Here is a 12,500-nt window from a genome sequence, read left to right on the forward strand (position 1 = left end):
ATTACTGCAGCGATGCATGCAAAGGAAGCGATGAATTTCGACATCAAGTAGATTGTCACACAGCTAGACTGAAAAGGAAATGCTCTTCATGCGGAAAGAAAAGCACTGAATTGCAGCAGTGTGGAAGCTGTTTGCGAGCTTGGTATTGCAATCAAGAATGTCTTAAGAAAGCCTGGCCAACGCACAAAGTTACCTGCCAACAAGTGACAAAAAAGACAAATGATCTGTGTGATAAAGTGAGGGCTCGTTTTGCCTTTAAAGATTCCGCACGCTTGCAAGGAATGGGAACTGTGTATTACTGGGGTAATTTTCCCGCCACCGATCTCATCAACCTACCACTGAACGAAGGCCGCGATTATTCCAAACCACTGTCGGTTCTGGTTTCCGGGGTTGGAGATCCGAGGAATGTCGTGCTTTCCTTGGCTCAGCTTTCAGAATCCTATGAAGCCGAGCTCAATTTTGTTCTGAACGACATCTGTGCTTGCACACTGGCCAGGACAGTTCTTATTTTGTATTTGCTTTTAACAGGTAAATCAAAACTTGCTTTCCTGTTGATAATTAACTCTTTGCTTAGGAAGGGAGGTGAAACTTATGGGAGAAACGGTGTTGTTGAAAGAGGGAAAGCGTTGCCGGAGTCTGGCGAGAGAACACTCAATTTCAGCCAGTGTATTTCTGACTCTATTTCCGTCCGCTTGACTCGTCTCTATATGTGGGTTGTGTTTGTTGGTTTCCTACTATGCTCGGCCTTAAATAATCTCCATCTGTTTCCCTCATGAAAAACCAACCTTCGACTGGATTTAATTAGATCTGCTTTGGCTGATTTTAAGCTTCCCTAATTAGCGCTAATTACTGAGAGCAATTTGGTTCCCGCGGCTCTATAACCTACAGTAGGCCTAGAGACAAGTGCTTCTTAATACCTTAGAATTAAATCATTAATTTCTCAGTACAGATATCATTCAAAGGGGACTTGTACCAGTAACATGTTTCAGTTGCTAAAATGATCGGAGGGTCGTTCTGTGACAGCCATTAAAACGTGATTTGTTAGATGCCATTAGTTATTTGCCAACAATATTTCCAACATTGACCCCCAAAAATGTGTCGTCTTTCCTACTTATATTCACCGTGCAAGAGTCCTTTTAGTGCTCAGGCCAAAGTTCTCATAAAAAAGATTCCTTTTAAAGTTGAGACTTTTAGTCAGTTTGTTACCTTGCGTTATGCTTAACTTTTATTATTATTATTACTATTCATGTTTTTAAATTTAACGGCAGGAGGAGAACAAGTCGCAGCATCAGTAACACAGATTTGGTATTCTCTTCGGCTCAGCGAGGAAGACTTCCAGCTAGTGATTCGGACCCTGCAGGAATTAATCAAAGCATCGAGCCTTGAAGAACTGACACAAGGCAGGATGAAGATGCCTCACAGTCACTTGCAGAGGATTACTGAGGTGTGGTGTACTTGGATTCAACTAAGCTCCCGTGGCGGAGACTGGATAACCGAAGCTAGGCGCAGGCGGTTTGAACACCCACACGAAAAGGACGGAATGGATATGTACCTGAAGGAAATCCCGAAGGAACACAAAAAATCAGCATCAGAGTGGTTTGCGAACGGGATTCTGTTATCAAAGGAATCCCGAGAAGTTCTTCCCCGAGAGAATTTTACTCTGACTGGTTCCGACTTCTCACTTAATAACAACAAGGGCGCCTTCGGTTACATCCTTCAATTGTGCGTCCTTCCATTCTGCGGATGGGATTACAAAGAGGTCCGGCGATGGGGATACTCTGCTTGTCTCCTGAAGATGTACAGTGGGTACATAAGCCATGTGCTCCAGAAATGCGCTTTGAGATTGGCTAACGGGAAAGTCAAGTTCCACTTCCTGTTGTGCAACTGTATGGATATCACACCGTGTCTTCCTGCAGGATGGAAGTATGATCGGGTAACCACCTCCAACATTGCAGACTTTGTTCCTCTGACAAACCTACTGGACACTTTTAAGCCGTTTCTCAATCTCAGTAACCCTTTCTCGGTTATCATCACCGAGTTTCAAAACTGGATTCTGCTCACAAATTTGAAGGTAGAAGCGATGGAACGAGCCCATTCTATGCCACGAGGAGACAACTTTCGCAAGAAAGTCTTGGAGGACACGAACAACCCATTCATCTCCAATTCCAGAGGGTTCCAAGGTTTTGTGGAATACCACGATCACAGTGCAGAGTTTATCCAGTTTCTTCGAGCGTCTTTGTTGAGCCATGAAATCCCAAGTGAGCGAAATCGAAGGCGCAAGTGGGTTTCTGTGGCTGACTATAACGGGATGGTTGCAAGAAACTTCCTTCGCTCCCGCAATCGAATTGTACCATCAAGATGGATGCTGAATTGCCGCCGTGTAACCATACTGACTGGCTATGAGAGAGCAGTGGAGTGGATTATCAAATCAAAGTGAACTGGCTGACATCGAATAGGCTAGTTTCGTATTCTAACGGTTGGACTGGATCTAGCATGAAATGGAAACTGATGCGGGCAAATTAATTTGCATTTGAAAAGATTTGCCCGCATCAGCCTCCATTTCATGCTAGATCCAGTCCAGCCGTGAGAATTTGCTTCGGTTTTTCCTTAGATTGCCAAAAATGTTTTTTTCAACGAATATTAATAACAGATAAGGTAGCTGCGTGTATAATGGGGCAACCCCATGACCCCTGACTGTGTTTCGTTTGTTTTTACAACAACATTTACTTTATTGATACAAAAATGTAGAGAATATGACTTCTCCGACCCTGTTCAATTGAACAGTACATGCTACGTGCTTAGTCGTGTAAAATTAAGATGTATCAAGTTCAATTTAACCTCTTGACAGGCACAGGTGCGACGCAACGCAAAACACAACGAGGACATGCAGCACTCTTCTCTCCCGCGTCCGTGTGCTCTTATTTTCGCACCAAGCAAGCAAAGAGCAGATTGTCAACTTGAAGCCCACCTTTACCCGGTGGGTTAGTCATTACCCTGTTCACACTTTCAAGAGGTGAAAAGATTTCCTTATTGCAACCGGTAAAACCAAGGAAAGATTCAAAGTATTCTTAGTTAAGTACTACCCATGATCTGCAACGGTCTGCGATCATTCTGCCACACGGTCGTAATGGTCGGCAAAGTAGAACTAGATTCAACTTTTCCGACCATTACGAACGTGTCGCAGACCGATCGCAGACCATATGGAAACTAGGCTTTACAGAAACTAGTCTGACAGAACCCTATAAATTTTTCAGTAAAAAATGAAATGGCATTTTATTAAAAAGAGTATGGACTATCTTGAGTTTCCAATGAAATGATTCCTTGGTTGTCGTGTGCCCGCCCGAGCTGTTCGAAAATATCCCGCGTGTTTGTTTTTGTTTTGTGGCTGGCTACTTGCCACTGGTCACGCGTAACTGACACCGAATGCATTTACATTTTTAACGCATGCTCAACACGAAATGTGGAGGAGGCGAGCAGAGTGTACTTTCCTCTTCCCGACTTATCTAGGAAGATAGAAAGAGACTCTGCTCGCCGGGAAGTTAAGTACAAGAGATGTACAAAAATATCGACACAAGTTTCACTTGAAAAGGCGGAGAGTAAATTATCTACTATTAGTCTAATTATGTGGGTGATTATTGAAAATTCTCTGTGCTGATTGGTTGCCCTTGAGGTGATTATTACGGGATTATATAATCACCTATTGTAAGCGTTTTTTTCAAAATGGCCGCAGGCCGTTTTGTCGAGGTGACAGACGAAGAAATGAATTGTTTCAAAGAAATTTTTCAAATAATCACCTATGTCATTATACTAAAACAATTATTCATCTCAGGCTCGTCGAATAAAGATATTCACCACGCTTTAGGTAAGTAATTGTTAAAGGACATGGGAGTGTGAAGTCTTTGCAGAAAACAAATACTGTAATAGGCTTAGCCATCGAGGGCGCGTCGAAAATCGATCCTAAAAAAAGCTAAAATGACACGAAATCGCACAAAATACTAATTCATTTTAGTTTCTTCATTTTTTTTTGACGACAAAAAAATTATGTGTTTAAGCATAACTCTTGGCAAATGGGAAGATACTTTTGCCGGACAACTCTGTCGCGATTTCAAATGGTTTTTACAGACAAAATAATCAGCAGTTATCGGTTTGGTAAACACTACCAAACGCTGTGCGAATATTAATCAAATAATCAAACAAAAAACACTGACAACCAATATTAATTGATCTAGTTAATTGATTACTGACAATACTAATTTGGGAAATTTGCACGTTGCCTAGCAACATTAATCATAGCAAATGGTTAAGATCAAAAGAACAGACTGTGTGTCTGAAAGGATACTCAATAAAAATGCAAGTCCACAGTCGATGAACTCTTCCTATCTGTCTCAAAAAGATCGACAATGGATACAGCTACTGTACAAATCATCAAAGCCGATAACAAAGAGCATAAATTGATCGAAGAATTATTAGAATGCAGCGAGAACGAAAGCCAACAGATCAAGGACGGTCGTGAGCGCGTTGTTATTACGAGCAGTTGGGAAGAGGCAGCGTGTGGCTGGAAGGAAACGTCGCCTAACGTCCGATATATTACTTCGGCGGATAGAAAGAAGAAGGCAAAAGAGAAATATTGCCAGACTAGCCATGAGTCTGAGACTCATTATACGAAAGTAAAACGTCTCGCGGGAATCATCACAAATTCGAATTCGAACGCGGGTGTCAGCGACGTGAGACCCGACTTGAAAAATAGTATCGGTTCTTGGCCCGGAAACAGAGCTTTTATGACAAATATGCGGAATTTTCAGAATGCTGATGTGCTTTCTTACGACACTCCTTGTTGGAGATATATAATCGACCCCCGTACGCTTCATTACGTGGAAAGAACTCCTCTTCAAGTTCTGCGGAACATGTCCTCGTCACACAAGTATCCGAATAAAACACTTATTCTCGAGAACGGTGGCATGATAACATTTCAAGAAACTTTTAATGGAGGAATCGCCATCAACGATCCTGCTTTGTCCTTTGATCGTCGTCTTCTGGAGGGGTTGCATTTGACTGAAGATCATGGACGTTACGGTGGGAAAGTAACTCTTAGGTTTCCAAGCAGTTTAGAACGATCTATGCCTATTCTGACACACTTCAGACCAGATGATGACAAGAATAAGCTGATTCACACGGAGCAGCCTAAAAAACAAAATAACCCGTTGCTTTCCTGTGAATTATGCAAGTTTAGATCTCAAGACCTACCCAAGCCAGACACCTATCAAGTCGACTGCAAACTTGAAATACGTAATCACAGCTTTTCGGATCTCAAACCATTACAAAAGATCACACCCACACAAAGACAAACAGCCGAAGAAAGCATCCTTGTTAAGACAAAATCAGAAAAGGCATGCGGAAGATCTAAGGATAATAAGGCATTAAATCAGAAGAAAAAGACAGGCCCGGGAGGGGAGGGCAAGTTAGACTGGCTTCCCATAACACGGAACACCTTTGGATACCCCTACCCTTCCGCTAACCTTGTGAACACGACACAGAGCAAATTTCCTGATCGAATGTCAGATGGGTTTTCAAAGGCCTTCTCTCTTCCAAGACATAGTAAGAAAGGAAAGAAGCTTACGCTTAGCGAGGCAGCAAATTTAGTTCCAAGTAGGGGAAAGCTGGGCCATGCCCTGGAAAAGCTGTCACAAGAATTGGACAGGAAAGTGGAGAAAGGAATTCCTGTTTCAGAGACATTGCTACCAAGTGTGTCAGGAACCAAGCTGGAAGTACCTCCTTTGGCTAATTTATGGGATAGTTGATGAACCTTATCAACATGACAATGCATGTAAATACCCCCTACCCTCTAGGTTCCCTCCCATACCACATGATACAATGATGGGAACTTTTGCAGTGCTAGTGATGGCAGCACCCTCCCATCCCCTTACTATGCACGGTTTCAACTTTTAAATTTTCTTTGTGTCATATCAAAGTTGGATTTCTCTCACTTCTCCTTGTTTCACCTTTGTCACATAAAAGTTGTACTTGTCTTTTTGTGTTCCTGCTGACCTAATCTCCTCAAGATCCCTTAAAATTTGGTATAAAGCTGCTGCTACTGTTGTGGTAAAGAAGTTCGTTTGGGAAATTGACAAATGTCATTAAACTGTTGGTCAGCAGCCGTGGTTTAAATTGTCACGCCTGAAAGTCAAACTTTGAGTGACATTAAGTAGTTCCCATGGAACCAGGTTCATTGTTAATAAAATATTGCAACTCTTAGACATAAATCTTCCAGTTTGATGGTAATTTTCTTGTTAAGCTAGAGGAAAAAGTTGGCATGACTTTAGGTTACATTCTTTCAAATAGACATACAATTCCCTATTACTTCTAGACTGAAATAAAGACAACATGTTGGCGCAGATGTGGTTATTACAAGGTTGAGTGACCAGGGCAGTACTCAGGGATGGTGTTGGGGGGCCTGATTTCAGTTCTTCTCTTGCCACTGAAACACCTTGATGGCACTTGCAGAATGCAAGATGATAAACCTTGACCCATTGACTCCTAGAAGTGGGACTTGACACATTTTACTCTGTCTAACACCAGACAATTTTACTCCTCAATGGGGGCCGTCCAGGTGTTAATGGGTTAATTAACATCCACTCAAAAACATCCCCATTTAAGCCATTTAGGTGTTTCGTTTTCCTACATTTCTTTCAGTTTAATGTGGAAAGTATGGGCCGATTTACATGGTATGATTTTTATTGCATGCGACAAGGTTACGACAGGCTTATGACAGGCTTATGACATGACTTACGATTGGCGTGTGCATCAGAAAAATGTCATATAGCATTTTAAAACATGCGTTAAAATGCTGCGACAATTGTAAGTCAAGTCATAGGCCTGCTGTAAGCTTGTCGTATGCAACAAAAATCGTACCATGTGAATCGGCCCTATGAAGTTTACAGTAGGACTTGCTTATCTCAAATTCCACTGAAAAAAAAATCTTTCAATGAAAACATTTTGTTACTGGGCCACCCCTACTGGGGGGAACCACGGTTATAAATTTGGGCGATCCCTGACATTAGAAATTAAATTCCCTTGGCACGTTTGCTGTACTCTATTTCACTGGCTTCCATATGCTCCCTTGGGATATGCAAGTTTGCGTTAAAATTGCATGTTTAACTACTTAGAACAACGTACATGTAGTTGATTTCTTTGTGCTGTTGTTACAGTCTGTGTTGAGTATAAATGTTTATCTGAAGATTGACGGAGATTTTCCTTGAAGGGAACCTCGCATTAGAAGCTGAAACACGTAGCATGCACACAGTAGAAACAGTGTTTAGTCCCCTTCTTCCCCAGGTCTGGTCCTCAATCATGCAAAAAAACAAGAGCTGTAATTGCCTTCTTTAACACTTCTTCATGTTTTTCACGGGCGGCTCAAGAAGTGTTCTTGTTTACCATTTGAGATCAAATTTAGAAACCCCCTGCTTGGGAGACCTCCTTCCAGGCTACTTCCCTCCCCTGAGGGCCTACCTCCTGGCTTTTGACAAATATACCCTTCAGCCTGGCCCCCGTTGTTGAAACAATGGATAACCCTATCCACCGGATAGTGCAATTCATCGTTTGAACAACTGATATTAACTGCCCTGGATGTGTACCGCTGGCAACATAAGAGCTGTGAAGTATAAGGGATGGAAAAATCTTATCCCTTCCCCTCATAGAGTGATTTTCAATATTTACTTAAAATCGACTGAAATTAATGGAGAGTGCTTGCAGGTTAAATAATGGGAATCCTTGGAAATGACGTCAATTTCAAAGCCTTGACAGTGACAATATTTCTGGGGACTCTTAAAAGGAAAGGAAAGGAACTTTATTTAAGTGTCTAGTAGATTTAGCACTGGAGCACTAATTGGGGATACTGTAAAGTGAAATTAACAATAAATGCAAATCAAGTCAAATGTTGGTTTTTGAGGGGAGGGGAAACCGGAGTACCCAGAGGAAACCTCCCATTGCAGAGTAGAGAACCAACAAACTCAACCCACATATGGCGCCAAGCTAGGCGCCAGCTAGGGAATCGAACCCGGGCCACATTGGTAGGAGGTGAGTGCTCTCACCACTGCGCCATCTCTGCACCTTGTGCTATTGTGTGAAGCTTAATTTACAGAGGAATTTTATGCAAAATTTTGAGCTTTGATTTTTATCCAAAGGCTGTTTACTTTGAGTATAAGTTTGCGTTTCACGGTCCCCCATTACTCACATTCAAATCTGACCGACTGGACCTCAGAGGGTTGGATCTAGGGAAAAGTGACATCATTTACTCACTAGCTTAAAATCTCAGCTTGTACATTGTAAACACAGTTTATTATGTGTGTAGAACATGACTGACGAGTTTAAAAATCTGAAAGCTTGAAACTCCTGTGCTGCATATGAATTCACCTGCATACACACGCACTGCAGTTCCTAAACTAGCGAGTCTTTGACGTCATTTTCTCTTCAAACCAACTCTCTCAAGATTTTAAAGTTAGCAATGGCAGGCCATCAAAAGAAAATCCAGTTAAAATTAAGTGGTGTTTTTTTTAATCAAGACTTAAAAACTTGGGTCACCTAGTTTTGATATCCAAAGAAAAAGAAGAATATTGATTTTTTTGTCATAGTGAAGCACTTTTAATTAATAAATTAAGGACAGTGCCTACTAATTAAAGATATTTTTGCCCCGGTGTGTGATCTTAACAAGTGTTATTGAAATCCAAAAAGAAAATTGGGGATAACCACGCATTTTGCAAAGATAATTCATGAATAAAATTTGTAAAAAGTGTTAAAATACAAAGCAATGTATGGCGTTCTTTCTCAAATTGAAGCTTAAGTATCTCTCAAAAATGCATGGTTACCCCAAATTTTACTTTTGGATACCAAGAGTACTTACTAAGATCTACTTTCTGCGGATAGTTTTAAACCGCGCAAAAATATCCCTGTATTACTAAGCATCGGCGATAGGAAATCCGAGTATCTGGAGATGCGCAGAACGTATGCGCAATAACAATAGTAGGCACCGTCCTTAAGATAGAAGTGATCATCCAACATTAGCTACTGGACAGGGAGATGAACAATCATTCACATAACCGGACCTGGATGAGTGAATGATGAAAATCAGGCTTATGCATAAATTCAGTCAAACATTGCTCAATACTAAAAACAAAGCAGGTTAGATTGTATGTGCCTCGTCAAGTTTGGGTTTGACAGCTGGTGGAAGTAACAGAGTCACTTCTGATTTGTCTGTTTGTCAAGGTCATTTGATCCCAATGAATATCTGTCTGCACACTTGACGACAAGATACTAGAGTCAACAAAGTCGCTTTGTAGCGTCTGGGTGTGTGAGTTAGCTAACACAATGTCTTCAGTTAGCTCACTAAAGTCTGACATGACTATGGAAGTTTGAGTGTGCATGTCAACCAAATCGTCAAATGTTTTGTAAACAAAGTCATCCACACCATTATCGAGACCAGGTGAAGTTACATGATAACTAGGGAACCATGTTTGAGTCTGTGACTCAGTAAGTTCAATGTCTTGAGCATCAAATAAATCATCAAGAAAGTTCTGAGTCTGAGTGCCAGAGTCCATAGAGCTAACAGAATCAATGCCAAGCAATGAGATCAGAGTCTGGGTTTCGTTGTCCTCTAGGGGAACCTGCTCAAGCTGACTTGTTTGGGTTTGTGTGCTGCTCAGTGCTCTGAGATCACAGGTGTTGATTAACTTAGTTTGCGTTTGATCCCCTGCAAGTGTCTGCATTGAATTGTCATTGGTTGAAACAAAGCTTGATTTGTCTTGCCTTTGGACAAAGGAACTTAGTGGGAGAAATTGTTGAGCTTGCACTGCCTGAGGCATGTTTGCTTGAAACCCAAATGGTTGCGTGGTTGTATCACTGTTAAAACCACTCAGCTGAGCCAAGAAACTGTCGTCTGTGCCAACTCCAAAATCACACTGGCTTGCCAACAAGGCTACTTGGGTTCCAACGGAAGATTGGTTAAAACCAATTTGAAAGTTACCACTTCCTCCATTACTTAGAGGAAATTGCTGACTGGCAGGTGTACATGTAGGCAGTGTCTGGGTGAATGAGTCATGCCCCTGGTCTAAACTGGTTTGATGTCTGGGAGTTTGAGTGTGCATGCTGTGTACAAGTGAAAGGGTTTGTGTTTGCACAGACTTGGTGCCTCTTCTTGGAGCAGTGTTTACCACAAAACCAGTGGATGGGTCCAATTTTGGAAGGATCAGACGATGTTTTTGACTTGGCTGGCACTGTTTGTCTTTTTTTCCTTTTGTGCTCTCAATTTGCCCAGGCTTAGCATCTGAGGGTGAGGGCATCACAACAACAAAAGCAACTGCAGGTTGAACTGGAGTCTTCGAACTGGATCTAGCAAAAAAATCCACAAACCAATGCAGACTGACAAACTCAAAGAAGAAAATAGAATTTCTTATACAAATCAAGGGTTGCACATTGATTTTAGCCTTTTTGTCTTTAGTTGATAATAATAATAATAATAATAATAATAATAATAATAATAATAATATATTTCTCTACATGGCGGACTTATGCGCATGATACGCGTGTGTAATGCTGCTATTCCTGCGGCCAGTACTGTATTAAAGTGAGAGTTGAGCCTATTAAATTAATTATTATATATGCATTCTTACCAAATGATCACATAATGCATTTTGTACACTGTAAGTACATGTAAATATGTGAAGAGTAGGAGACCCAACCCTGTTTTTTGGTGGTAAGATGCTTAAACTTTGGTGGCTCATGGCAAACTGCTAACATAAAAGTCCATGTCAAAATTCAAATAAAAAATCGGGCCTGCGGTTTATCTATGGAAACAACTGAGGCTGGAGTTTTGTAAGGCCTAATTTATATTCATGAATAAACATATAACCATTGAAACTGAAAGCATGTTGTTGTTGATCATTGCCTTTTTCATGAGCGAGCCATTTGTATCTTGACGGGTTCATTTGCAGTTCTCCAAGGGGTCTTTCAAGCGATTAATTTTCACTCTACTCGAGCAACCGAACACGAACCTGCAAGCAATCTCCATTCCTCCACAAAGTTGTTTGCTATATATGGTCACTTTGACGCATATCTTTCCGCCACATGCCAGAAAATACTCAGATATTTGCGAGTACTCGCAATGGCAAACATTGTGATACCCAGACTCCTCTGCACATTTCAAAGCTTCGCTACTAAGAACTCATGCATATTGTTTCAATTGCCTTTGAATATTCTTGAAAAAAATGATGGCATTGAGAGAGCATCTTAGGTTTTTTATAGTAAACTCACGAGATAAAGGTATGATAAGTGAAATTTCACTATCTTAAGACTTAATTGATGTGAAAGTTCATAACAATCCCCACGTCAGTGCTTTGAAACCGTATTTGTTTGTCCTTGTTTTTTTACTAATACCAGTAGGTCTTCATAGTCTGTATTCTTTGTCAAAATTTGAGCTTGCAAATTGGGGATTCGGTTTATCTATGGGTGCAGCTTAAACATGGACTTTGACGGTATTTTAGAAGCACAGCAAGAATATTATACCTGAAATCTTCTCCCCTAAAAAAATTTTTGGCTTTCCTCAATTCTCAGTTTCATTACTTGCATGTGTGCTAACACACAAACATCAAAGAAAGATATTCCTGCTTGGTTGTCTGTTCTATACTTTGTTTTGTGCAGCATGACTTTCTTGCTTCAGAAGTTTTTTTGTTTTGATTTTTCAGGACAACCTCCTCCAAATTATGAGCACATTTAGCAGATAAGTTTGAACTGGAAATTGTCAATTTGGCTTGCATGCACCGTTGTTGGTTCCATTTTGCCAACTTTTTTTGGGTAAATTAGTGACATTTAACCCCACAACAGGTCAATTTAAGAATAACAATTTTGCTAACAACCACTGCTTGTGACAAACAAGGTCAGCTCCATGACACCTGTGACAAACCTGTGCTAAACATGGTTTTAGATTATCGCAACAGCTGTAAGCATTATTGTCTACCTCTCTTTCTTGCTTTTGTAACATTCTGGAAATTTGTGCATCTTTCTTTTAGCATGAGTGAGAAGTGCTTCCAGTGTTGTATATGGACAGCCACACGAACAAGTAAACAACTGTCCGCACTTAAGCTCATGGCGTCGACAGGCATCTGCCAAACCGAAGCCCTTTCCACATTTGCTGCAGATATTCTTTTTCTCTGCGTGGACTGTCATGTAATGCTGGCCAAAAACAAGAAAAATATTGTAATAGTATCGATGATATGCAAATTATGGACCCTGCATTCCCCAGTTATGCCCACAACAAATGTGATAGTATCCTACGAGCATTGGAAAAGCTGCAGTACGTATACCCCGAAGAGTTGTGGACGCAGCTTCAAGATAAAATTGACCCATTAGTTGATAAAAAAAGAGATCTTCGCCGAAAAAAATATTTCAGTGGAACTATCTTTACCTGCTTGAGCTGAGACATGCGTGGAAAAGGTCGATTTGTTCCCTGTCCA

General features: G+C 40.9%; 3 protein-coding genes across 3 annotated transcripts in view; 2 read left to right on the plus strand and 1 right to left on the minus strand.

Moving 5' to 3' along the window:
* Positions 1 to 3,736, plus strand: part of LOC137995451 (uncharacterized) — a 3,885-nt gene extending 149 nt beyond the window's left edge. Inside the window, exons 1-2 of the mRNA XM_068841003.1 lie at positions 1 to 528; positions 1,269 to 3,736. The exon at positions 1 to 528 is cut by the window's left edge and continues 149 nt beyond it. Of these exons, the coding sequence (XP_068697104.1) occupies positions 1 to 528; positions 1,269 to 2,437 (1,697 nt within the window). The 3' untranslated portion in view covers positions 2,438 to 3,736. The remainder of the gene's footprint in view (positions 529 to 1,268) is intronic.
* Positions 3,737 to 3,823: 87 nt separating this feature from the next.
* On the plus strand, positions 3,824 to 6,408 carry LOC137995461 (uncharacterized). The gene has a single exon (XM_068841010.1). It carries the CDS (start codon positions 4,401 to 4,403, stop codon positions 5,796 to 5,798), a length of 1,398 nt encoding a protein of 465 aa, XP_068697111.1. The 5' UTR covers positions 3,824 to 4,400; the 3' UTR covers positions 5,799 to 6,408.
* Positions 6,409 to 9,046: 2,638 nt separating this feature from the next.
* LOC137995477 (ATM interactor-like) overlaps positions 9,047 to 12,500 on the minus strand; it is a 3,702-nt gene continuing 248 nt past the window's right edge. The window contains exons 1-3 of the mRNA XM_068841023.1: positions 12,452 to 12,500; positions 12,005 to 12,219; positions 9,047 to 10,380 (exon numbers count right to left, since the gene is read on the minus strand). The exon at positions 12,452 to 12,500 is cut by the window's right edge and continues 248 nt beyond it. Coding sequence (XP_068697124.1) covers positions 9,195 to 10,380; positions 12,005 to 12,219; positions 12,452 to 12,500 — 1,450 coding nt within the window. The 3' untranslated portion in view covers positions 9,047 to 9,194. The remainder of the gene's footprint in view (positions 10,381 to 12,004; positions 12,220 to 12,451) is intronic.

This window comes from Montipora foliosa, chromosome 1, assembly GCF_036669935.1.
Source record: "Montipora foliosa isolate CH-2021 chromosome 1, ASM3666993v2, whole genome shotgun sequence".
Classification (NCBI taxonomy): Eukaryota; Metazoa; Cnidaria; class Anthozoa; order Scleractinia; family Acroporidae; genus Montipora; species Montipora foliosa.